We start from the raw sequence: 26395 nt of genomic DNA on the forward strand, positions 1-26395 counted from the left end.
ACAAGATGTTATTTATTTAGAACTGCAACTTGCAGAATTGTCAGCAAGTTAGTAAAGACTCCCTAAATAATTTCGGATGCAGTATGTAGCATGTATGTTGTTTATTCCTTGAAGCCAGTACTCATACTTCTTTAAAGGAGAACAATAGATCTTTCCTGTAAATAATGGTTCTACTTCAATAATACAAAACTGAAATCCAATGAAAAAATGTTCCAGATTTGGTACTAGCCTTATTTTCCAGTTGAAGTAAACTAAAACTTCCTCAGTGTTAATAAGTAAGCAAGTAATGAATAATAAGTTTTTACTTTATTCCACTTGCTTCCAACTCTAATTCCAAGTCTCTTGATTGTGCGCTCTCTTTATCTGCTCCTTTTTATTCTTTTTTGATTAATTAAAGATTTAATTAAGTAATCGTCTTTTTTCTTTCCCATGTAGCAAGTGATGTTTCCCTCTGGGTTTAAAAAGTAGAAACACTCTTCTGAAAAAGCAGAAAGTGGCCCCGCTTAACTTACTTACTGTGACAAAAGCAGTAAAGTAAAATTATTATACTGTCATGTTTTAACTGTGATTTCTTAAATTGACATTATTTTTCTGCTTGTGTTTCATTCAGTTATCAATCGCTGTATTTTGTAATATAGTATAATTAAAGTTATTTATCCAGGGTGTATATCTAATGCCACAGTCTGAACTACAAAGCCATCTCTTAACGTTAAAGCTGTTGAAAAGTTTTGAATGTAGTATTGAAACCACAAACAGCTCCTTTTATGGGCTCATATGGTTATGACTGTAAAAAGCACAAGTAGTGAATAAGCTCAACATCTTTGTGACACTGACTGAGCAGCTCATTTTATTTTCACAGTCTTGTCTGTCAAGATAACTTGAAATGTTATTTTGACTTAGATAGCAAGTCTTAATGGGTAGTGGTACTGTAATCTACTTGATAATTCAGGTAATGTACACTGGAGTCACAGAGTAGATAAAATACAGCTGCTTTGTCAACTTAAATTACATGATACATGATTTTAATTAATTGAAGTAATGCAATATATCGTGCTAATTATAGCATACCAAAAATCCGTAACCCCAAGCCATCTGTACAAAACTCTTTGCCATGAGATGACATCAGACTCTTACAGTATGTGTCTCATCTCCTCAGACTGGGCATGACGGTGCAGGCAAAGCAGAGGGTGTAGCCACATCTGGCAGAGAGCACTGAAGTAAGCTGGAGCCTCAGCACACCAAACCATCTACTGGAGCAGGGAAGATGGGAAAGACAGAGGAGGAGAGGGAGAATGTGGCAAAGCTGTTTGAGAATTTTTTCCAGGCCTCGACCTGTAAGGGAACTCTTCAGGCCTTCAGCGTCCTCTGCAGACAGCTGGACCTCGACCCTGCCGACAACAGCACCTTCTACAGCAGTCTGAAGGCGAAGGTGAACTACTGGAAGGCCAAAGCACTATGGAGTAAGCTAGACAAGAGGATGTCCCATAAGGAATACAAGAAAGGCCAGGCCTGTGTGGGCACCAAGGTAAGTTGAATGCTATTCTTCTTCAACTGTACTTGTAGTACAATTTACTAGTCACTAGTAAACTACTAGTCACAGGCCAATGGAGATTGAAATGATAGAATTAAGATTTAAGTTGGCTATATGTAGGTTTGAAGACATTATAAGTGATTTTACAGCTTTTAATTTAATCTATTTCTGATGGTCATTACTGTACAACGTATACTTTAATTAGTACAGTTTATCTACTCTGATAGATATTTCATCTGACTCTGCAAAACATGTTCTCCTTTTCACATTGTTCTTATTTGCTTATTTGCTATTTGCTTTTCAGTAGAACCCAATTGTTGGATTTTGTAATAGTTTACCAGTGACAGTAGGAGAGTGAAGCTGTTGAAACTTCAGTAGCATCACCAAAGCAGTGTTCCCTGTTTTTGAGAGAATGTTCACTGGCTTTATCCTTCTTAACCGTGTCTCCAAGTTCCTTTTATTTTTGTACTAGAAACCAAAAACGTTGTGTATGCTTTCAAAAACAGTTGACATGGTTAAAATGTGTACCTTAAAAAGTTCAGGTACTCTAAGTGTGTTATAAAAACACTTCACTGACTCTTTAGGATTTAGGAAGTGATTGGTATTACTTCACCTTATGCAGTTCCTATTTTCAAAACACTCTGCACTTTGTTCCTCCTTATGACTCTAAAAGTACACTAAAGAGTACCAAAGCACAAATGTAAAACCAATCAATGCCTAAATGTGTCCAAGATACACCGTACCTTCCTAGTCATACAAAGAGTCAACACAATATATAACATAACACATAAACATACATACTCAACACAATAGTGTTCTGTGTGAGATGGTGTCTGTGTGTAATTACCCTTCAGCCATCAACTGGCCCCAGCTTGAGAGAGTGTTTTTTATTGCACAGACAAACAGACAGCATCACTCAGCAACTATGATTATTTGACCCCATTTACGCTGAGAGTGTGCTCTGCTCTTTATAGGCTCTTCCTAAATGGTTGAAACTCGGCCCAGATAGTTATTGAAGTGTGTTTAAATGCGTAAGTGTGAGCTCCATTTTATAGGTTCTATGTGATTTAAACCAACACCAAAATAGGTAAGAAGTGGGATTCTTCAGAGCCAAATGTTTTAGGTCAGATTTCATAATTCCGACACTCTGCAGGGTTGTGTTGTAAAATAAAAAGTGGACCTGTGCAACAAATTAGTAAAACAGATGTACAAACCATGGATTGTATTCATTATTAAAACACTAATTCATTTAAAATTTTATTGTGACATATAATGAGTTACTGAGGACAGTGTGTGTGGAATTTGAATCACATGGTAATGAGGCATGATTTTATAGCAACTCTGCATTTTAAGAGTGACAGATGTCTCATCGCCTCATCTTCATATTCCCACTGAAGCAGCAATCTTTAAACAGTGTGATGTCATCCCTGTTTAATGGGCTGACACAGCTGGCTTCAGTGACGCTGAGACGTAACCACAATGTGCTTCTTCCTTAACTCGGCACCAAAAAGCTAAAAATCTGTGATCCAGCACACTTCATTAGAGCACTGTGACAAAGTGCCTTTTATTGCCAAGATTGTGACACATCTTAATTCAGCACAAGAAATGCATTCATGGTATAGTCTCATTTACAGTCTAGGAAAGAAAATCTCACTTTCATTGCGTCTATGTAAAGTCCTCGTCTCAGTTTGCATTATAGAGATAGCAACTGTTATGCACATAAAACCTAACTTGGCATTGCAGTCATACAGATTGACATTTGTGTATTAGGTTTGAGATCACATTGTTTGCGACCTATAGAAATGAGATGATTTGTCAGTTTATTGATTAGTAGTTTCGACTTGGTTAAACATTTAGTAGGCCAGATGGTTGGTAAATCTGCAGATTAACTGATAAAAAAAACTTATTATTATTGTTTAATAACGCCAGCTCCTTGAATTACTCACACTGTCTGCTGCAAAAGTAAATGTAACTGATCGGGGTCATGTGCTGTATGAGGCAGGAGACAGATGTTACCAGGGTGAGGTTGAGCTGGGATGGGAACAAGGTCACAGGTGGGAAGCTGAAAGGAAGTGTGCATGTCCTGACTCAGATGTGGAGCACACCCTCAGGAAAACCTCATATCTGGAAAAATATATGAGTGAATGGAAAAGTGCTAAAACAAACAGCCTGTTTCTGCTGATGGGTGATAGAGAGATCGGCATGGTTGCATGAGTTTAGATAAAAACTTTGTTCACTTTGTGAAAAAACAGTACTTCTGAACAAACTGAGTTAGTACTCTGCACATAAATTATGACACAACATACTAACCAACACATTTGCTCACTCTTTGTTAAGAGAAAAACAAAACCTAACCAGCAGGCAGGCTTGTTCAGGCAGCACTTCCACCACCTGTGCATGCTCTACACCTGAGAATACCTCATTCTGATAACCTCAGGCAGTACATGATGAAACACTGTGTTCCTGATCACTCATTTGTCCAGTGAAAACCACCCTGGAGCACAACCGCACTCTCACAGAAGGACAATAAGCAATGACTAAAGCGCAATTATCTGGTTTTTGGTGGACAAGCTATTTAGTTTATGATGTGGGACTTTGGTTAGCTGGCACTGGGCGGCCTGTAAACGGAGCCCTGTCTGATTATCCCACAGTCCTGATATGAGTGAACCCCCTCACACTGGTGTTATCGTATTGGTGGGAACTCAGGATTTGCAGGAAGTCATCCTCCTGTTCAAATATGTGGCGAATCTCACTGTCTGCGTACTGCAGGTCAGACAACGTGGAAGCTCTTTGTGCTTTTGGATCAATGGAAAACTAAGAAATTAAAGCACATTGTGGTAATGTATAAAAAAAAAAAACAATTTTCTGCTCTAATTTGTTGAGACTACCAAGACAGCAGACCGTCCACCTTGATGAGCACAGCAGGGCCAGCCTTCTGAAGTGGTTTGGATTTGGATTACAAATGTCAAAAGAATCAAGCCACACACTCATACACACTCCTCTCTAAACAACTCTCTGTAATCCCCTTTAATAAGTTAAGAAAGAGTTTGCCAGCACACAGCACGCCCTCAGCTCTTTTATCTGTCATTCATGAGATTGAAGTCATGCTTGAGCTGCACATTCTCAGACAGATGCTGTAACCTCAGTGGAGTGACTTCATGCATTTTTGGGTGAGACTAGTGCATGAATCACACCTTTAACATCTGAAAGTTTTAATAATGGTCTAGATTGGTGGAGGTTGTTGGCAAACATCCATCTGGGCAATTTCTATTTTATCTTTACTTCTCAAGAAAAATGCCCCCCTTCAGGCAAGTTCTCGTCCTCAGTGTCTATGTGGCTGAAGTGTCCTTGAGTGAGATACTCAACCTCTAAAAGCTCAAGTAGTGTGGTAAAGTGCTGCTTCCTCTCATGAGCTATGTATATGGTATGATGAAGCCTGGCTGTGTTAATAAACAGATGGGATGTGAGCCATTTTTCATCTCCTGCTAAAAAGGTCTTCTGTTATTAATATAACAAAGATGGAGCTTCTTTTTCTGTAACTTGTGCTGATGCTCAGGCCAGTTTGTCATTCTCTCTTATTTAGTGCCTCATTATCGGAGGAGGCCCTTGTGGTCTGCGGACGGCTATTGAGCTCGCTTTGATGGGTGCCAAAGTGGTGGTGATCGAGAAGAGAGACTCCTTCTCCAGACACAACGTGCTGCACCTCTGGCCCTACACCATCCACGACCTGCGGGGTCTTGGGGCCAAAAAGTTCTATGGCAAATTCTGTGCAGGGGCCATAGACCACATAAGTGAGTGTCCGACTTTCTGGAAAAAGAAACAGGCAGCACAGCTTTGATTTTCACATTGACCTCATACTATAAACCTCTCTGAACTTAGATCTTCTCCTTAAATGTACTGGATGTTCTTGTGCATTATTCTGTAATCTTTCAAAGATAATAAGAGATGAAGCCTTAGCACAGACAGAATACTGGCGGTCAGGTTTTGTGCTCAGTGGCGTCAAGACAACATAACACAACAAACTAAGTTTGGCAGAAAGTTTTACACATATACAAACGTTTGCGTGTGTCTCTGTTTCTAAAAGGCATTCAGCAGCTGCAGCTAATCCTTCTGAAGGTTGCCCTCATTGTTGCAGTGGAGTTTCACATTAATGTGGAGTTCATCAACTTGCTGGAACCTCCAGAGGATCAGGAAAATGAAGGTATCCATACACACATTCCCTTCAGTTACACGTCCAAAAAGTAGATTAACAATGTTTTTATATTCACCCGCTGACAGTTGTTTTGTGACCTGCATGCATTTAAACAGCTTGATAACTAGAACATTAAACACATTAGGCTGCATATTCAAATCTACCTCAAGGCTGGTTAGCCAGCAAGGGACATCCTGCTGTATTCAATTTCCTTAACAGCCACCAATAAACAAGAGGTAAACATTGGAGTGGTTCAAGTTGTCATTATATTTAGATGCTTACCTACGGTATCAGTGAATTAATATTATTTTCTTTTCCTGCAGTAGTAGTATCTTTTACACCTTTTGAGAACTGCTTTTCAAATTTGCGTGACCTTTTGATGATTACATAGTAATATGTTTGAAAGTATCGGAACAATACACTGCTACCTCAAGCTGTTTTGCAGCACTGTCACTGCACTGTCAATGGCTCTGTTGTCCTGTGTTAGACTATAAACCCCCAGGAAAAAAAATAACTTGGTCTCTCTTGTCAGGTGTTGCCCCTTCAGCTGTAATATCACTGATAACTACAAGGGCCTTACCTAAATTTAGACACAGACTTATCCCTCCTGTTCTGCTGTGACGCGTTTAGCTGTGCCCTTGACATCATGGAATGTATTTTCCACATAGTGATATTAACAGACACTAACTAGCAACTACCAGGCTATCCCTGTGCTGGTCTCACACATCTGCACAACCCAGAACAGTGCTACACTGAAACAATATTTCAACTGTGCATTAAAGATATGAGGCATCCCTGTAGTACAGTACATAAACACAGTCCAGCTCTAGTGTGCTTATTCATTCTCCACGCTCATTGTCTCAGCACCGACAGATTTAGAATTGTAAATGCATGGCAGGTGGCAGAGTGATCCGGGAATGAGATGTTCTAGTGGAGACTGTTGAAGTGCCCTTGAGCAAAACATCAGTTCTTATCAGTTCACGTTCCACAAGCTGAGCTGATTGTCCTGTGGAGGGTTATAGTACAACACAATGGGAATGTTTCTTTTTATATAATAACCCCTCTCACTCTTTCTCTGTCTTTGTTTCCATCTCTCAGGGCTTGGGTGGAGAGCTGCAATCCGACCTGCCGATCATCCTGTGGCTAACTTTCAGTTTGATGTTGTTGTGGGAGCTGATGGACGAAGGAATACTCTGGAAGGTGAGAAGACAGCGAACAAAGAGATGAGCAGACTATATGTCTCAAGGATGTGCTGTACCTGACGTCAAAGCATGATATAGAGGGAACAGGTCATGATCCAAATGCTACTCCCACTATTCAGGGTTGAACATGCTGCCACTCCCAAAACATTTGACATGTTAAACATTAATGCAGTAGGTAATAAGTAAAAAACAATATTAAACAGGCATACAGATCAGTAAAGAAAAACATTTTTACACAATGTAAATGTAAACTCATTTAAATATTTTCTAGATTTTTTGCAATTGAATACATCTGTATCTGAAACTGCTGTAATCTCTTTACTTCTTTTTTTTTATTTGTATCTCAGTATAAATAAATAATACATGTAACTGCTTCTATTTTTCAGCTGAACATTACCTTAGTACAGAAAAAGTAACATGTACCAGACAATTTCTCCCTCCATCTCTACTGTCAATGTCATCTGTTTGAATTATTGTGTAAATCTACGAGGCTTCAGCAAAAAGAGTGTGGGCTTAAGTCAGATAAAACTTAGCACACCTTCTGTTTACTGAGCAGTTGAAATAACCAAGACATCTCATGGCGCTGTCTCTGGACTCTCTGCACTATCTCTGTTGTGGAGCTAAAAATGAAACTCACTTTCTGTAAACTTACACTTGTATGAAACTGTGTGTTGTCACTCCCAGTGGGAGAGACAACACACGAAACCACTACATCTGCTGCACATAAATAGAGCAGAGCCTGGGCCAGAGCATCTACTGATACATTCACTGTTTTCAGCCTCTCTCCTAAAAATGCTGTCATCTAGCAAACCAATTCACATCAGATGCTTATTCCTAAAAAGGACATTTTTGGCCAGAACAAGACATCTAGCTCATTCTCCAATTATGAGGAGGCCTGAGGGAAATGATTTTCTCTTGCAGTCAGCCCGCTCTTGTGGCCTTGCTACAGCAACACAGACAGTACAATCAGATCTGCGCCGTGTCGATTGTTGGTACATTTGGTAAAAACAATGACGTGACAAAAGGGAAAAAAAAAGACTCTCCATAATTTCTAAGAGTTGTGGCATGACTTCAGATGTCAAATACCACTGTGTCTTATACATCACCTTGCGGGGAGAATTATTAAATTATCTTTTCTTTCTTGTGTTCATTTTAATAAGTGATATTTTTAGTTAATGCTCCATTTATTGGTTTCAGAATGTAATTTTAAAATCCACCAGTGAAACGTTGAACCTTCACTTTTAGTCTATTTGACATCTGGTTGGGGTTCTATATTTTAGTTTCAAGGCTAAAACAGAAAGCAACAGAGAGTTAAGATAAGTTTAGATAAAGAAGAACAAAAAATGTTTTGAACATTTATTTTATTCTTTAACAATTAAGAAATTTTTAACAAAATGGAAGAATGATGTAGAATAATTGGTCCTTAACTTCTACAATTGCAGTTACTTAGACAAACAACACTGAACACAGATGACAGTTTTATTCCTGGCATTCCTCACAATCTCTGCCTTTTGGTTCATTCACTTACCCTGGTAAAACTCTCTCTTATCCTAAATTAACTGCTCTGTAATTATGGTTAAAGCTAGATTTCCTTTGGACAATACAGCAGGACCAGTTTGTTTAGGAAGAGCTCTTCTTGTTTCTATGTTTCATTCTCTTGTCTCTCCTTGTCCCAGGTTTCAAAAGGAAGGAGTTCAGGGGTAAACTGGCAATCGCCATCACAGCCAACTTCATCAACAGGAACACTACTGCTGAGGCCAAAGTGGAAGAGATCAGCGGAGTAGCTTTCATCTTCAACCAGAAGTTTTTTCTTGACCTCAAAGAGGAGACAGGTGAGAAAGAAGTGTTGCCTGTCTGACTCATTATGCTAAAATAGTCTCTCTGATCAAAAAAGTTTTTATTTACTTTGAATTTCTACTGCTTAAACAGTAAAGTTTTTAAAGCTTTTTATTGTTCGCTTTCAGCACAATCATTGACCATTACTGTTATTATTAAGATCTTTTCCACCTCCAGCAATACAGAACTAGAAGCATTCACCACTTTTGATATGTCTAGTTTGGTTTACAACTTGTACTCATAGTGAAACTATGATATCATTTCTTGCAGGTATTGATCTGGAAAACATTGTGTACTACAAGGACAACACACATTACTTTGTCATGACTGCCAAGAAACAGAGCCTGCTGGACAAGGGAGTTGTCATTAATGTAAGTTTAACTTAATACGTGGCAGCACCTAGAAAGTCTTATCCCAGGCTAATGTACATTTTAGTCTCATAAATGTGTACATCTTATGTATTTTATGTACTCTTTAAGGGTTTATTTCACTTCTATGTGCAGAGTTACTGAAAAAATGTTTAGAAATGCTAAGATCAGACATACTCTGTGTGACCTGTCATGCTTTTGATGACAGGACTACGTAGACACCCAGATGCTGCTGAGCAGTGAAAATGTCAGCCAGGAAGCTCTTCTGTGCTACGCCCGAGAGGCTGCTGACTTTGGCACCAACTACCAACTTCCCACTTTGGACTTTGCCATGAACCACTGCGGACAGCCAGATGTAGCAATGTTTGACTTCACAAGCATGCACGCCTCTGAGAACGCTGCTCTGGTCAGAGAGAGATTTGGACACCAGCTCCTGGTAGCGCTGGTTGGAGACAGTCTGCTAGAGGTACGAACAAGCAAGCTGTGTCATGTTAAGTTGATTCATTTTAGGTGAGTTTTAGACGGTTGCAGTTATTTGAGGAGTTTGGCTGACTGGGAGAAGAATCTGAATGTAAGAGTCTGTGAGAGAGAAGGGAGTGTTGTAGTTGTGTTTTCTTTCTTTTTCTTTTTGTTCCTGTTGCAGGACATTATGTGAGTTATTTTATCTCCTCCTTCTAATTACATAAATCTTTGTTAATAATCTTGCCAGTAGGTTAATTTTACTGCACCAGGATGATGGTTGCAACTGTTTAATACACAAGAACAATCACTTCCTACACACACAGAACTGTGGGTAAATGTTCACAGTCAGCATGATGTGACATTACAAACAGAATCACTTGTTTTTCTTTTTTCTAAGTACTGGTACTTATCTATCTACTTTTATAGTACTGTATGCCTTAAGCTGTAAATCTGTAGTGTAATTATCGTCTTTAAAGTCTGTCTGTGTTAGATCACCTGTAATGTACTTTTGACACATATACACATTCATGTGTTTCTTATGTGTTTCTGTGCAGCCATTCTGGCCAATGGGGACAGGTTGTGCCAGAGGCTTCCTAGCTGCTTTTGACACAGCCTGGATGGTAAAGAGCTGGGCTCATGGTCGGCCAGTTCTGGAGGTGCTGGCAGAGAGGTACACACACACACACACACACACACACACACAAACACACAGATACATGCTTGCACTACATTTGAGAAATATATATACACATATATATATATATATATATATATGTGTGTGTGTGTGTGTGTGTGTGTGTGTGTGTGTGTTTGTTTGTTTGCATATCTTGTCTTATTATCTTACTTGCTTCACTATTGCCATGTTAAGTTATGAAGTCATGTAAATAAATTATCATACATCTCTTCAGGGAGAGTATTTACAGGCTTCTTCCTCAGACAACGCCAGAAAACATTGCAAAAAACTTTGAGCAGTACACCATAGATCCTGCCACTAGATACCCTAACCTAAACTCCTCCTGTGTCCGGCCACTGCAGGTGAGATGGTCTACTCAAGTTATCATTATCACATTACTAAGTTATAACATACAAATATCTTGAAAATCTAAATTTATTATTATTTTCCCTTTTCCTTCTGTTTCAGGTGCGTCACTTATACATCAGTGGAGAGCTCAAGTCATGCTCTCTGGAGCGTGCTGCCACCATACGACGGCCTGTCAATCTCTGCAGACGAGGTAAGTGTTACAGGGATTGGCAAATTGTTGTTTTTATGAATGGATAGTATCTCAAGCTCCACGCTTGACTGCTGCCGAATCATCTCTGTTATTCTGGATTGCAGTCTGGCTGATTGATAGAGTTTCCTCTCCTTTCTTACTTTGAAAGGGTCCCTTAAATAAATACTCTGGCCTGCATCTCTGCTTTTCTCTTTTTTTAACTAAGATAAGAAATAAGGAACCAGAATTGACCCCACTTTTAGGAGTAAGTCTTGATCTAAGGTTTGTTTTTACATGCGGGTTCATTGTGAGGAGGAAGCTTTGAAAGAGGAGCTCCTGTGTTGTGGTAAAACAGTGAAACAAACATAGCTTGGCCTCCAAGTATCCAAACATTACTTTCTGTTCCTGACTTTTAAATGAACCTTCATTCAAGCTAAACAAAACAATCACATCATTTGGAAATGCCCACATATCTATGATGGTGACACGCCTGAGGCAAAATCCGAACATTTGTTCACACTGGAGATTAAAGTCTGATTATAGCTCTAGCTGGACCTAACAATGAGGAGAGACTTCTCCGCACTAAACAGAGCTTATGTTCGACTGAAACAACATGAGTCATTCACCAAAGGCAGTGAGGGAGTACATGTCTGGACGGAGATGTGTACATATCTCAGTCCCCACTCCCACCATTTCTGTCATGATTTTCTTTACCTGCATGCCATGTGTCGGTCCATCATATATTCTTTATTAGGCTCTTAGTGTGTGTTATCATATTCCTGTGATGTGTTATTTGACAACTTGGGTTGTTTTATTGAAAAGTATGCTTCGTTTTCCTTTTACAGATACAGAGATCAGACCGGCGAGACTTCTCACCTGGTGCCAAAAACAGACAGAGGGCTACAGGAATGTGACAGTCACAGACCTGACATCATCTTGGCAAAGTGGCATCGCCCTCTGCGCCCTCATCCATAGGTTCAAACCTCAGCTGATGTACGTAACACACGGCAGATATTATGAATGCTAGTCTGCACATCATTGTGCCTCTCATTACTTGAACAAACCTGTTTCTTGTAAAATGAGCTTTGTGTTGTCTTTGTACCAACAAGTTGTGAGGAAACGTATTTCTTATGGGTGTGTTAGATATGTTTGGCCTTAGAGCAGCTCTTTGTTCAATGAGTGTTTTCTGCTGCTCTTTCTAACTCCTCCTCACAACTTGTAAAACACTTTTAAAGCGCTGATAGATGTGATAAAGACTTCATACATAGCTGTCTTATACGTAATGCTTAACTAGATGTCCAGGGCAGATGTGTACATTTCACACATTTTTACTTGGAACAAAATACTACTGAGTATCTTAACTACTCAAGTGAAAAAGAACTGGTTGTCTTAGTACCTGTATGGATGTGGATCCTCCAAAATGTACTTTGTGTTCTTTGGTTTCCATTTATAGGACAAAATCTTCCTTAAAAACACACACTGCACCTTAGTTTCCAATTTTAGGGTTAGACTCGGCACAGCATGGAATTAGTATGTGCAACTGTAGATTAGTACACTTACGAATGTAATTATATCTTCTAGCTTTTTAATTATTGCCTGCATGCTTCGCCACATGCCACTACAATTTCATGTGATCTTGTAAGTTTCCAGGAACCACTGGCATTTTTCCTCTTCCCTCCTCCATATGTATGTCTGTCAGCGTAGCGGGCTGCAGAAAGGGGAGCAGGTTCATAGAAAAGAGAGAAAAAGAAGAGTGAGCCTCTGTACTTACAGAATACCACCAGTGTTTGTGTATGCTGCTGCTAGGTTACTGCTGCCTCCTTTACATTATTTTTGATGGCGCCTGCACCCTGTCAGTGTCGGTAGAGATGTCTGAGCTGATATTTTTCTCCCATATTTCATCTTTGGTTGAAATACGATGAAGAAGTTCTTGTAGGGGGCTGAACACTGAATATGATAGGTTTCTGCGTAGTCATTCCATTGTGCTGACGTTAAGCGTTTTCATGTGAGGGTGCATATTATCTTACACTCTGTTCACATACACCACATGTAGAAATGTGGTAGGAAACAGTTTACTTACAAGCCTCACAGTTACATTAGTCTGACTTTTCAGGCTATCTTTGATAGACATAATACTTAAAACTCAGGATAAAGTGCTATAAAACTGAAATACTTCTGTAAGCTGACTAAGTAATACTGTATGTTTTTCTTACCTGTTTTAGCCATGATATACTTCTGTCTGAATCTTGTCTCGTAACTTGACTCCATCAGAGATTTTGACTCATTAAATGAGGAAGACCATGCTGCAAACCTCCAGCTAGCGTTTGACATCAGTGAGCGGGAGTTTGGGATCCGACCGTTCGTGTCTGTGAAAGAGCTGAGTGCTGGTGACGAGCTGGATAAGACCAGGATGATCACCTACCTGTCCAAGTTCTATGAGCTCTTTCGTGGGACACCTCTGCCTGCATCAGGTACCCAGTGTGACATACACTTGACTTACCATACCTTAACAACATACCCTATTTCTCTACTCTTGTCAACTTTTTTTCAACCAAACATTTGCTGAGCCCTACTAGACTCAACTCTTTTCTGCTCAAATCTAGTGAACTCTACACAGTCTTTTTCTACTTGACCTGACTCTACTTGACTTTTCTCTGCTCAGTCTACCTCTACTCAACCCTACAGTACTCCATGCTGCTGTACTTGATATGACGTAACTTGATTGATTTGACTTTACTTTAAAGACATATAGTCCAATATATTACAGTACTCCTTTACCCCTACCCTCTACCCCTACTTTCTCTACTTGACTTTTTTTCTGGATCTTTTCATTGACTAAAATATGTGACTAAAATTCCAGTCATAGGCAAAGTCGAACATTTCTTTTGGTTTCCTTTTAAAAACATGCATGTTGTTCAGTCCTATTAGTCAAGTATATTGGCATGAGAAGAATGTGTATTTGTACCAGAGCAGAGCAGTCCTTAAGAAGAGGAAAATAGTTCCCTGTCTCAACTTAAGGGCATTTTAATGTTTACTATGCTATATTTAACCTCTGCTATTTTTATACCCTCCACTGACGTGTAGTTGAGTGATTCATTAATGCTTTATTTTTTTGTGGGACATTCTTCTATATGAGTATAATGCATTGATATTACTATTATTATTATTATTTAACTAATGCAGTGACATGTTATGCTACAGGTTCCAGAGAAGTGGATGAAAACAATGAAGAATATCCATCAAAAGAAGTCAGAAGTAATAATAATGTGCTCAATCTTGCAGTGCCCAGAAAACGGATACCAAAGGTAACGCTGAAAGGCATGCTGAAATGTTTAAATCTAATGTACAACATCAAGTGGACTGTGTCTGCCTCCCATTATTTTTATTTACCGTTCAAGTGGAATTTATGTTATGTGCAGACAGTAGTTTACTGTCCAAAGAGTTTTATTTAAGCTGTTTATTTTTGGTTATATATTTAGTCTTACATTATTTCCTTGTTGTTCCAGGATGAAAAGAGGTCAGACAGTTCAGACCCCATTTACAAAAGGAGACGAAGGTTTTGTTGTTTGGAGGAGGTTTGTAAAGTACTTGTACAAAACCAACCACTAGGTGCGATGTGCGATATACTGTAATACCAACATCTTGCATGTTTTCTCTCTTTAGGCCACCAATGTGTCCAGTAATGACACCTCAGTACGGGAGGGCCAGGATACCAAGGAAAATAAAGTGCGTTCGATGGCCACTCAGTTGCTGGCCAAATTTGAAAGCACACCCAGTTACGCAGTCCACAAAACACAGGTAAAAAAACTGTGTCTCAGTTCATTTGAGTTTATTGTGTTGGGACATCGTAGTCCCTGAATAATGTAAGTATTGGAGGTACTCTATGTATCTATCTAATTACTTTTCTGTCTATAGTTATACTTTTTACATCTTTCATAATATAAAGTTAAAAATAGCTATTTGCTGTCTTCAAGGATTATAAATATATTTTAAGTTTCACTTATTGTGAGCTGGACTTTTGACAGTGGTCTGTGGTTCTAATGTGACAAAACCTTCCTTTTGCTCTGCTCTATTATCTGTTATTTCCATAACTTCATCTTTTCTATTTCTGTGCTTTTTTATTAACGGTCTTCCTGCAAAATCCCAGTCCTTCCCACTGCAGACTCTTGACCTGACTGAGAGTCTGCATATTAAACTCAGGCCTCCGGTCCCACCCAAACCTCCTCCCGAGATACAGGTAGTCTGGAGCAGCCAGACTGCATTTAAAACACAAAATAATTATGTCCAGTTATCTCACATACTTACATTTGTATACACATGCTTTATATGTACATGTACCTCAAACAGGCTCTTTTTGAATATTTATTTATATAAGACCATACTGGTAGTTTTATGTTCTTTAGTTCTGGTTGACTCTAGATAACTCATAACTACCTAAAACACATTCACATAAAACTTTTGACATGAAAGTAAGTAGGCTGTGATGATAATAATTCCAACATGACTTCTTTATGTATTCAAACTGGCAATACATTTAACTTAATTTTAAATTTAATTTGACTTTTGTCTAATTCTGCAGAGCTTGTTATCTTTTTTAGTTCAGTGTGAATGATGACTGGTAATTAGAAAGTAAAACATTAATCGTAAAAAAACAGCCAATAGTCTTTGGAAAGTAACTCCTACAAGACAAAGACATAAATGTTAAGAAACTGTGAATTTAACAGTTTCTGGCTAGAAACCTGCTTTGACAGTGGTTTACAGCATTATAAATTATTTGTAATGAATAGTTAAAGGGACTGAAATACAGTTTATGCAAGGAAACCACCTGTATAGTTCTTCAAATGCTCTTGGAGGGATAGAACAAAATAAAAATAAATACTTCACTGTTTGTCTTGTTGATGAGGACCCACGCTGCAGCTCACATGTGCACACCTGTATATTATCCCTTTCAGTTTGAATTCAGGATCAGAAACGCAGCAGAACGGTTAGTCCGTCTGCCACCAAAGACTCTGCCCAAACCACAGCTCCACCCTCAGTCCCAGCATCCATTTTCTGTAGTGAAGCTCAGACATGTTGATCACACACATGCTGAGTCGAAGCCCCAGCCTCAGCCTGAGAGTACAGACCCCCCTGATTCTGCTCCCTCCTGCCACTCAGCAGTCCATTTCATGTCAAGAATCCTCCAGCGCCTCAGGGAGGTGGATGAATACATCTCTGAGGTGAACTCTATCTCCTCTCCTACGTCCCATCTTTAACTTCTTTCTGATGTTCTCTTCTCTGTCCTGTTTTCTTGGCCAGCTGGTGCATGCTGATTCCCAAAAAAAGGCCCCAGAATGAATGTTGATTATATATTACACCCTGATTATACATTTAGGCTGGTGTAATGTGTAGTCAGATGCTGGAGTCAGCCCCCAATTACCCAGCCTTAAGAAAATGGCAAGAGCAGGCCTGCAGACCTGGCACAAGCTGAGACAGACACACAGACAGATTACTGGCCTTGTCGGAGTCCGTGTGAACTATTTTGATTATTCAGATTGGCAAAAAGCATGGCTGCGTTGGTATTAGTACTAAAGGAATATTTTAATGTTTTCAAAACATCGTTTTGTGGCTCTGGCTACACACATAACAAAAAGTGAACTATTCTTTAAAGTTGTCATCCTAATTATTCTGTCTGCCCCAGTGTATTAATGTGGAGCTTTCACACAGCATTCTTGTAGACTATTCTTAACTTTTATAATTATCCTTTTAATTTGTACCCTTTGAATTTTCAATCAACATATTGCTACATGATTTATTAACTTTTTATTTGGCTGATCCAACGCACTTGTCTTTGATTTCTCTGCCAGGACGGTGTCTGTCTCTGTTTCCAGGTCCAGTACAGTATGAGTAACCACATCAAGTGGAGTGGGAAATTAATGTAATAAGGCAGCCTTCGTTCCGTACACAGGGACGTCATTGTTCTCCTCCTGACAATGCACACTTAGCTGTGAAATCCTGCTTCTTATTGGGAAGGTAGAACAGAAAGGCCTTTCATTGTTTAACTGGGCAGAGATTACTAAGTGGATATTACTCTACCTAATTATGTCTACAAACAGAAAGCTGTACTTTGGATGGTGGAAGAATGTGTCACTGTACTGAGGATTCAAGACTGATGGCTTTTCTTTTCTGTCACTGTTGTGTATCATCCTGCAGAAAAAAGCTCAGACACAACAGAGTAGAGAGTTTCACACAAAGAGTGTAAAGGATAAAGCTGTTCACTTGAGTGGGTTGTTCTCAGAAGACAGCTCGACTGGACTCAAGGTGACCATTTCAAGCTTGAAGTGTGACCCCACCCTGACCCTGTGTTTTGCACTTCCTGCCCTTCACAACGTGTCTGCTTGCATGTGGATAGAAAACATGTTTGGGATCACCACTGTTGCATGTTGCCAGTTTTGTCCCTCATCCATTATTTTGTGCGTGGTAGATTTTTTTACACTTACCAACTAACAGGAAATACTGTCACAATGATGACTTTGACTTACTGGTAATGGTACCTAGAGTTTTGAAAATGATGGCACTAAATGTCAAATGTTGTGCATATATTTGTCACCAACTTAAGTTTAGGGCACGAACTTCAGCATACGACTATATTAGTTTTATCTACGTGTACCTAATAAACATATTTGCTATGTCCTATTTGTTCTAGCAGTGAAAGTTCAGCTAATCAACACACAATCTTTCAGATAGAAAGACTGATAGACTGTAGACTGTTGAACAAATCTGGGCTCTCAGCCCAAGATTGTTGTAATTTATCTTCTTAATTGTAACAGTTTTATGCAAAAGAGCCGAGCTTTTCATGAGAGTTTCGCTGCTGTTTCTGCCCCTTGTGCTTTTAATTACCAGCAGTCCTCACAGAGGAGAAGCGTGTGTTCCTGTGGTGGCACTTTGTGGGTTTCTTTGCTCCACCCAGACCAACAGCCCAAACAGCCTGTTCCATCTCAACAGCCAGATGTTAAAGCTGATTACACTAGTTTAGTACAAACCTATACTAGTTTAATATAGAGATTTTTTTTTTTCTGGATCTACTTTGATTCCTAAAGAGCATCTGGAAATCTACATGATAAACTGTGTATTCATCTATTTAACCTGGTGATTTTGTACTTCTATAATTTTCTTCCAAGCTTTCCTCTTGGCTGAGTGTTTACAAGCAGATGAAAAGGAGTCTGTGTTGTTGTCCACAGTGTCATACAGCCAGCTTCATTTCAGCGATCACTCAGACTATCACAATATATAAAGTAATGTTGGCATGAGAATGTGTGTTCCTGATATTGTGTCGCAATATTATATATATTGTGTGGTCGCTCATCTTGGTTGTATTGCTAAGCTCTGTTTCTACCAACCAGATAAATAAATGCAAAAAAAGAGGAATTTTAATCTGCTGGTATGGTTTCACTGTTTTTCTCATCATGACTGTTTCTGTCTCTCAGGTCGGCTCAGTGCGACGGACGTTTCCATCGTCGGTTGACAAGTGTCACTCATGTGAGAGGCGTGTTTATATGGTGGAGAGGGTCTGTGCCGAGGGGCTCTACTTTCATAGGGAGTGTTTTCGATGTTCCACCTGCAGCTCTGCTCTACGACAGGGAGCACACGCTTTCGACTCTGAACGGGGTTTGTATTGTTTGGGGTGGAGCCACATATCATTTAAAAACATCAAACATTCACATTAGGTGACGTATGTTGTGTTGACATTTGCTGTAATTCTACAGGGAAATTGTTCTGCAAACTTCATTTTGAACAACGTAACAATGGGGTAAACCTGCGGAGGACTTTCTCTCTGTCCTCAGTGAGTGCCTTACACTTAGATCTCATTCAACATTCAACACTTTTTACTGTAAACTAACTAACTTCTCTGTCACGTCCTCTGTTTTAGAATCGTCACGGAGTTGAAGTTCAGGAACAATGCGTGGCTGATGAAGAAAGCTGCCAGTCTGCGAGTACAGCAGACCAGCAGAGTCCACCTGCAGCAGGTACCTTCAGCTCCTTCATAAGGAAACAGCTGAACTGGCCCCTGAGTGTGACTCGTGCTGTGTGTAACGCCCCTTCGTATCTGTTCCATCGTGCACGTTGTACAGCACAAGCCCTCACCGGCCATTTGAGGGACAACGCCCAGGACTATACATTCCTGTATGAGCTACTGAGCATGAGCTTGCCCATGCTGTTTGTTTTACAAGAGGTACTGCTGCAGATGTACTCAGAGGCTGTGCCTGATGAGCCGAGCTCTTTACAGCCTGCACTGCTGTGGCTGCAGGAGCATATCGGGCACAGGCTCATCTAGACACTCAGCAGACCCCAGCTGTTAATAATTAACACTGAACATTAAATCTGTGGCTGAGCTCAGCATTAGCTGGACTGTTCTTCTCAGAATATCGTTTGAAGCTGTGCACAAGCACCTTTTTTAATGTTTACCTGCCTTTTATGATGATGCTGTAGTTAGACTTGCTCCTAGTTTGCTGGATGTACACGTGCATCAGCCAAAGAAAAGACACTGTAGCAACGTTTTGGTGATAATGAAAGCTGCACCAAATAATTTAGCAATTGGTTTGCTTTTTCAACTGTAAAGTACAGGGTTAGAATAAGTTAAATTTAAAAATAAAACAGATCAGACAGTGCGTTAAAGACATAACACTGCTGAAATGTCCAATCGTCAATGCTGTAGACTTTAACCTTTCACGAACTGCCTTAAGAAATGGATCCTGAAGTTAACTTCCTCAACTCAGACTATGACTGACTAACTTGATGCACTTTATCTTTGGGAAACTGCCACATTGGACAAAAGCCTGGTCAAAAGCCAGATTTTCTTCTCACTATGCATATGTGCCCCTGCCGTATGCTTTTTGATTATATATGTGTGTTTTACACATATGATGACATTTATACTCTGATCAGTTTGTTTACTCTAATGAACTGGTCCTACTGATGTTTTTATGAACAACACCAAAGAATCTCACAGAGATGTTTGCAGAGTGTTCAGTTGTACTCTGCTGCCATCTACTGTCGAATCTCAGAACATGAAGGCAGATTTAAGAAGCCCTCATTACAAACAATAGGTTTAATAGGTGGAATTTGCTGTGATTTACCGTAGATGCTAGGAGCGAGTGATCATGCTGTGATGTGTTTGCTTGTGCTTGTTGTTGGAAAATCAACTGCAAACCTCTTTGACTGGAAGCCACACAGTTGCTTCCTTTTCACGTTCATTATCTAATGTCGCTTATTAAGCACATGAAGCGTTTTTTCATCTGCGGAGTAACAAAAAAACCAAACTTAAGGCATTGTTCCAAAGTGTTTACAGCACCACATGCTGGATATGCAATATTCCGTTCTGTTTTGATATCAGCTACCTGCTATCATGTTGAATTTCTGAAGACACTGCTTATATGAACTAAACGTCTTGTTTACAGTGCAGTATGGATGGAAAACTTCAGTGTTTTAATCTACTAAAGAACTGTTTCATACGCACTGACTGGATTCGTATATCGTACTTTTTGTATCTGTTTAACATGACAGCAGCTACACAAGCTGTACCATGTACCGTGGTGCCAACACACACATGAATGTCAGTATTTGGTTTTGTTTTCATAAACTCTACTTTGTGCATTGAGCTGTTGTTATTTATGTCGCTTTGTCCTGTGTGTTAGAATATGTTTCTCTTTCTCTTCCATCAGCTGAAGCCTTTTATGAAGTGTGTGAGACAACTGGATGGTTGAGAGGAGTGACATTTTGAAGGTGATCACCTGCATGATCACGTGGTTGTGTGTTGAGATTGTGATGTGGCTGCAGAGACTGACGATAAACAACTCACCCAACGTGCTGAAATAATTAAAGATTTCAACTGAGTTTGGGCTGAACTAAACTAAGTGAACGGCTTCAGTGTTTGTCATTGATCCTCCAGATGATTTGAGTTTGAACCAGTACTAATGTAGCTTTGGTTTGTTTTTCAGTGCAACTATGAATTGTTATTAAACTAGACACCAAAACCCCAGAGTATTGCTTTTATATACAGTTCTATGATGGTAAATGATGTGTATTATTGTTTGCGATGAACAAATCAAACGGCTTATATAGCTCAACTCAACTAATGTTACGGGTAATTCCATCAAATTTAACTTTAAATGGCTACTGCTGTCTCGAAATTATTCTGCACACTGAATTGAATCCCTCTCAAGAGCATACATTTGCAAATCGTGTATCGTCTCAAGTTCGGCTGATGCATCCAATCAGGGGCTTGATTGGTTTCATCAAGGGTGCTTGAGCTAGAACACATCAAATACCTGAACTGGTTGGGTGTTTGCTGAGTGTCACCTTTGATTGCATGTTAGAAAACTGACAAAGTAAAAAGAATAGTCATGAGATCATAGCTTTCACAAACAGGAATAAGGAAACAAAAGACAGAGAAGCACTATATGTATGTATATATATATATATATATATATATATATATATATATATATATATATATATATATATATATATATATATGCTTGGCTTCATCTGGTAACATGCTGCAGGGATTTGAAGAAGGTAGTTGCACCACGCAAACCCAAAAACATTAGTGAACTGGAGGCCATTGCCCATGAGGAATGTGCTGAGATTCTCCAGGAACGCAGCCAGAAGCTGATGTCTGACTTTGCATCATGGTCACAACAACAAAAGAGTGTTCTACTAAATATAGAGGAAACACTTGTTGCATTAGTTGTTGACATTTTTCAGCTGAAGGTTTGTCCGTGTAGCCAATGCAACTAATTTGCACTGTGGGTTGAATAATTTTGAGTGGTGCTTGTGTATTTCTTTTGCTTTGAGAGAAAACACCAATGTTTGTAATATAAAGTGACATAAAGGGGAAAAAATACTAGGGAAAGAGGGACTTTATAATATTATAAAAATAATATTATAAATTATAAATTATAATATTCTTTTCCCCAACTCTACAAATGATGCAACATGTGCATAATTAGAAAAACTCAGATTTCCTTTCCTGTGTCTGTGTCCTTTTGCTTCTCATTCAGAAGCTGCAAAGCAAGAGAAGGATCAGTTCATCCACTCACAACTGAGAATCAAAGCACAACTTTTAATACCAAGTGTTATTAACGACACAATTAGAGAAAAGTGTTTATTCTTCATTTCTGAAAGTGAGTTGTCCTGTTAATGTGTTTTAATTGATCAATGAGATGCTGGATGTGTAAATAAGTTTTTCAGATATAGACAACGTTATATTTAAGATTCTTAAATACAAAACTAGAGTCCACAGTAGTTTGTCAGTCTGTCTTCAAAATAAATGTCCAAGTAGAAATATCAAGTGTATCTGACTGAGGCTGACTTCACAGTACAAACCCTAAGAAGCAGCAGCTACAAATCAAAGCTGGCAGGTGTGGTTCTTGAAGCTAAACATATAACATTATGTTTTGACAAAGACGTGACAGCAGCAGTGATGATCGAACCATGTTCTCATCATGAATGTCCTCAGAGTCTCTCAGAGTCAGATATTCTGTAGCTCTGCGTTGTGCTTTGTGTCACCGGAATAAAATGTTGTCAGTGCAGTTCTCCGTCTTATCTTTAATTTATCTTAAAGGCAAAGATAGTTTTACTAACTGTGGGAATGCACTTACTTACTTAAACAGTTTATTTTCTAATTTGGTTAGTTAAAGATTTAAGCAGTTTACAACATGGTTTCAGTGGGATTCTGTATTGTTTGGGCCACTTTGAGGAACACTGAGAACATTTATTTTCAGCTCCATTAATCATCTGAGTGGTGCATTTGTAGAGTGATTAAACAGCTTAAATATTTACAGCGTGCACTAAATGAAAGAGTTTGTCAAAGAGGGGAGGACGTCTCTTCATTCAGATACATCAGGAATCCATTAGCAACAATAACTGAATAGACACATTAACATTATTATCTGTTGCACACTATAATAATAATAATAATTTATACAAAAATAAATGAAAAATGTGTTAAACTGGCTGAGACTGAACGCGACTCACCGACTGAGGCTCGGTCACAGGTACAAACCCTCCAAGAATCTGAAACTAAAACATGAACTGACCTGTAGCAGCTGGTGAAGACCAGAGAGCTCAACTTATCAGGTGTCCTCCAACATGACTCTGTTCTGGTAAAACAAACTGTTTCTGGTGGCCTCAAGTGGCCAAAAGTATGCTACTACAATAATCCTATAAGAAATAATCTAATAATCAGCAAATAAAAAATAGGACAACAACACAAGTCAATCAATAAGTTTCAGTGCAGGAATATTTATGTGATTTCTTGCAGAAGGTCACGGGGAGATTTTTAAAGGACCCTGATGAATGTAATCATGTCAAACCTTCAAACCCAGTTATGTGAATAAAAACGTATTAATGATGTGATGAAGACATTTACAAAACATTTACATCATTTTTTAAAACAGAATCAAAGAGATAAAATGTTTTCATAAAAAAACAACTAAACAACCTGCAGATTTGTTTGTTGTGTGTGAAATCCGTGGAGTACAGTGTGTTTAGTGACCCCGTCTTACTTTGTCACTTCACATTTTAATTAAATGACCTTTCTCTGAATGCAAGAAGAGCAGAATAGAAAACAAGTTATACAGTAAAAATGATTAGCATTCAAACAACTGAGCAATCAGAGCCTGAAATTGCAATGAAATTACAGAAGCTGTGAACGTTGATGAAAAAACAGAAAAGATGGGATGAGATGAATCTAAAAATACAATGTTATTATTTGAGCACTCTGGAACAAATCATCCTTTTAAAATACAAATCTCCTAAAAGGAAGAGACGCACGCTGGGCTGCCGGAGTAAATAATCTATAAACTAGTTGTACATTTACATTTCCTCAGAGGAGAAATCATCCTCTTTACTACACAAAGGAGAATGGAAAAGCTCATTTTGGAGGCTTCTCCTCATGTGTTTTACAATACAGGGATTAATAAAGGTATTTATTATTATTATTATATATTAACATGGGAAAAATCACAGCTGCTTCACACTGACAAATACAACAAAAGCATGATGTCTCTCTCTAACTTACATCATGTCTGACGATCTCCAACAAAATAACAGAACGCGGAGAAATAAGTTTAAGTCGCTGCAGGACAGACGAGTGAAACAGTGGCTGTCTGAAGCCAGCGAGGCTCCTCTCTGTCTGTTGGACCAGACATCAGCAACAGAGGAAATGTCTTTTATAAAATGTCTTTAATCACAATCGCATGGCAGGAAAAGTCTCTATGGGAAATATCTCCCATCACCCTCAGAGCTGATGATAGACAAAATATGTGATAGATGTCAGATTGTTCCTGCACATCTGGACCGGCGCTGATCGATCGAGCATTTGTAAATATTCTTTAAAGCCACAAGCTGAAGCTTGAGACCAGATGTTTAGACATTTCATTCATTGTTATTGAGCTGAGAATTATCAGCCCATTCTCAAGCTTTAAGGAGACAACATCTGTACTGGTTTGGTTGCACTTGAGGCCTTTATTTTACTGACTTATTATAATATATAATTGTTTTTACATTTGGAGCTGGTTTTACTGACTCACTGTAAATATGTTAGTTCAATAAAATTAGAGTAAATACTATGTGTGTGCTCAGAATATAGTAAACGATTATCAGCTCTTAATGTGCAGCCATCTCATAGCGGTGTGGAAAATTTAAATATTTGGGGAAAATAGAAATGACATAAATGTGCCGTCTGCAGGATAAAAAACAGGGAAACTATTTATAACTACTAAACAAAATTACTAGTACTACAAGTTTTAATTAGTAGTAGTAGTAAAACTTTTTCATCAATCAATAGGAGGTCAAAAGCAAAAATATAGAGTTACGTTTTTCTTTCTACACTACTTTTTAATATTCTATTTTACTCACACAATAAAAACACTGAAAGACGCTTTTTAGTACAATGAAATAATTGAATATAACTATTTTACCTATTTAACTACCATTAGTATTTATTGATGTTACATTTTTTATCTTTTACTATTGTCCGGTTGTTAGACGTTTGCCTTATAGAACTTTTTTTCAATGGCATATTTGAAATGTCACCCCTATTCAGTGTTGCATCAGTGTAAATGTGCCACAAAGTATTCAGTAATCATTTCTTAAATCGGCAACGCACATTTGTATGAACTGAATGTATTAGTGGAAGAATGTAGTTGAAGATCCTTGAACAAAACCTATGCTGCCACTTCAGATTTTACCTGGTGCTCACAGCATTATACAAAACTTTGTAATTGCATTTTCAAAAGCAAACACGACAGCCTTCAACACAACCAAAAGTTTCAGATTTTTGCTTTTGTCTGCCCCCCCAATCCCATCAACCTGCTCAAACGGAGTCTCTGCAGCTCGACTGTTAATGTTAGACGTGCTGCTAATTAGAGGTGATGTTCTGACATCGCCTCAGATCTTCACTGTTACTAGTTTTTTAAGATATTTCTGGTTTCCTCTGCTTATGTTTTATTTGATATATGTTAATTTAAGATTCATCAGCTCAGTTCGACAACAGTAGAACAAATGTTTTTGTGGCCACCTAATAGTTTTTGTGATTTGGGTTAAGTGAGCCTCTAACAGACCAGTAAGCATGCCATCGACAGTCCTCAGTGGTTCATTTGAGATACACAATCCAGATCCTTTCAGATCTCTCAGAGTGACAGTGAGTTTGACCAGGCCTCCCTCAAATATCACGAAGATGTGCTGTACATACGTTAGATTGTCTGAAATGTCTGCATTTCTAATAACAAAATGTTTTCTTCCTGGAAACAGCTGCATCTAACTGTTTCTAGGAAATCTGTACACAACTGTGAGCAACAAGTCGTGCATAAGAATTAGAAACAGAAGCTCATTTAGATCAAAATAAATAAATAAATTATTACTTTATACAGGCAATTGGGGGTTCAAAAGCTACAAGGCCATATCAAGAGTTTTTTTCTACCATTTGTTGCTTTCTAGAATTTAAAACCATTATTTTGAAGACACCTTTAAATAAACTTTAGCCATTCTCCAATTTAACCCTTAATAGATGCCGTGAGATATAACAAAAATCAAAAAGTGTCATCAGTGTATCCCACGTAGATTAGACGCAGCTTCCATCATGTTCTGTAGTTCTACAGTTCCAGGCGTTAAACTGGGACTTCCCCCTTGTCCCTGTACAGTGAAGGGTTACTGATAATCAAAAGGAAGTAGTTCTGAGCTGTCGCTTTTAGACAGTGATGAGTGTGAACATTATGTGAATCATATGCTTTGGCCTCCAACACCAGCCCTCCAGTAGAGTTTAACTCCTTACCAAGACACTTAATGTTGGATTCCCCTTTAATTTCTCACCTGTCTCTATCACCTGTTACGCACCAGCGCTCATAGTTAAACCAACATAAAATTCAATTTGAACAGGAGTTCATTCGACTTATTGTAGCTATGGAAGGATTTTGACCAGGTGCACACATACTTTATTTCAGCCAGCATCTCGCTCCTTCTCTTAGTTGGGTAAGTTCCCTCGTTGTCATCCTGATTTTTTCCCCTGATTTCTTGCCTGTTAACCCCGTTAGCGGCCTGTTATCGGTGTG

At 38.8% G+C, this 26395-nt stretch overlaps 1 protein-coding gene across 5 annotated transcripts in view; it reads left to right on the forward strand.

The window, feature by feature from the left end:
- The window catches only part of mical2a (microtubule associated monooxygenase, calponin and LIM domain containing 2a), a 32893-nt gene extending 6498 nt beyond the window's left edge, over positions 1 to 26395 (forward strand). The window contains exons 2-24 of one of the 5 annotated variants that reach the window (XM_026378530.1): positions 1157 to 1525; positions 5115 to 5322; positions 5616 to 5732; positions 6822 to 6923; positions 8602 to 8757; positions 9032 to 9132; positions 9338 to 9595; positions 10146 to 10261; positions 10500 to 10626; positions 10733 to 10823; positions 11648 to 11795; positions 13074 to 13273; positions 14004 to 14107; positions 14309 to 14377; positions 14466 to 14600; positions 14950 to 15039; positions 15755 to 16021; positions 16995 to 17102; positions 18269 to 18449; positions 18548 to 18624; positions 18712 to 18808; positions 20504 to 20564; positions 26378 to 26395. In XM_026378530.1, coding sequence (XP_026234315.1) covers positions 1265 to 1525; positions 5115 to 5322; positions 5616 to 5732; positions 6822 to 6923; positions 8602 to 8757; positions 9032 to 9132; positions 9338 to 9595; positions 10146 to 10261; positions 10500 to 10626; positions 10733 to 10823; positions 11648 to 11795; positions 13074 to 13273; positions 14004 to 14107; positions 14309 to 14377; positions 14466 to 14600; positions 14950 to 15039; positions 15755 to 16021; positions 16995 to 17102; positions 18269 to 18449; positions 18548 to 18624; positions 18712 to 18808; positions 20504 to 20562 — 3072 coding nt within the window. In that variant the 5' untranslated portion in view covers positions 1157 to 1264 and the 3' untranslated portion in view covers positions 20563 to 20564; positions 26378 to 26395. Of the gene's footprint in view, positions 1 to 1156; positions 1526 to 5114; positions 5323 to 5615; positions 5733 to 6821; positions 6924 to 8601; positions 8758 to 9031; positions 9133 to 9337; positions 9596 to 10145; positions 10262 to 10499; positions 10627 to 10732; positions 10824 to 11647; positions 11796 to 13073; positions 13274 to 14003; positions 14108 to 14308; positions 14378 to 14465; positions 14601 to 14949; positions 15040 to 15754; positions 16022 to 16994; positions 17103 to 18268; positions 18450 to 18547; positions 18625 to 18711; positions 20062 to 20503; positions 20565 to 21844; positions 22387 to 26377 lie in introns of those variants that run through there. The other 4 variants (XM_026378529.1, XM_026378528.1, XM_026378531.1 and 1 more) reach the window with 4 other exon arrangements.

The sequence above is a fragment of the Anabas testudineus genome, chromosome 3 (assembly GCF_900324465.2).
Source record: "Anabas testudineus chromosome 3, fAnaTes1.2, whole genome shotgun sequence".
NCBI classification, from domain to species: Eukaryota; Metazoa; Chordata; class Actinopteri; order Anabantiformes; family Anabantidae; genus Anabas; species Anabas testudineus.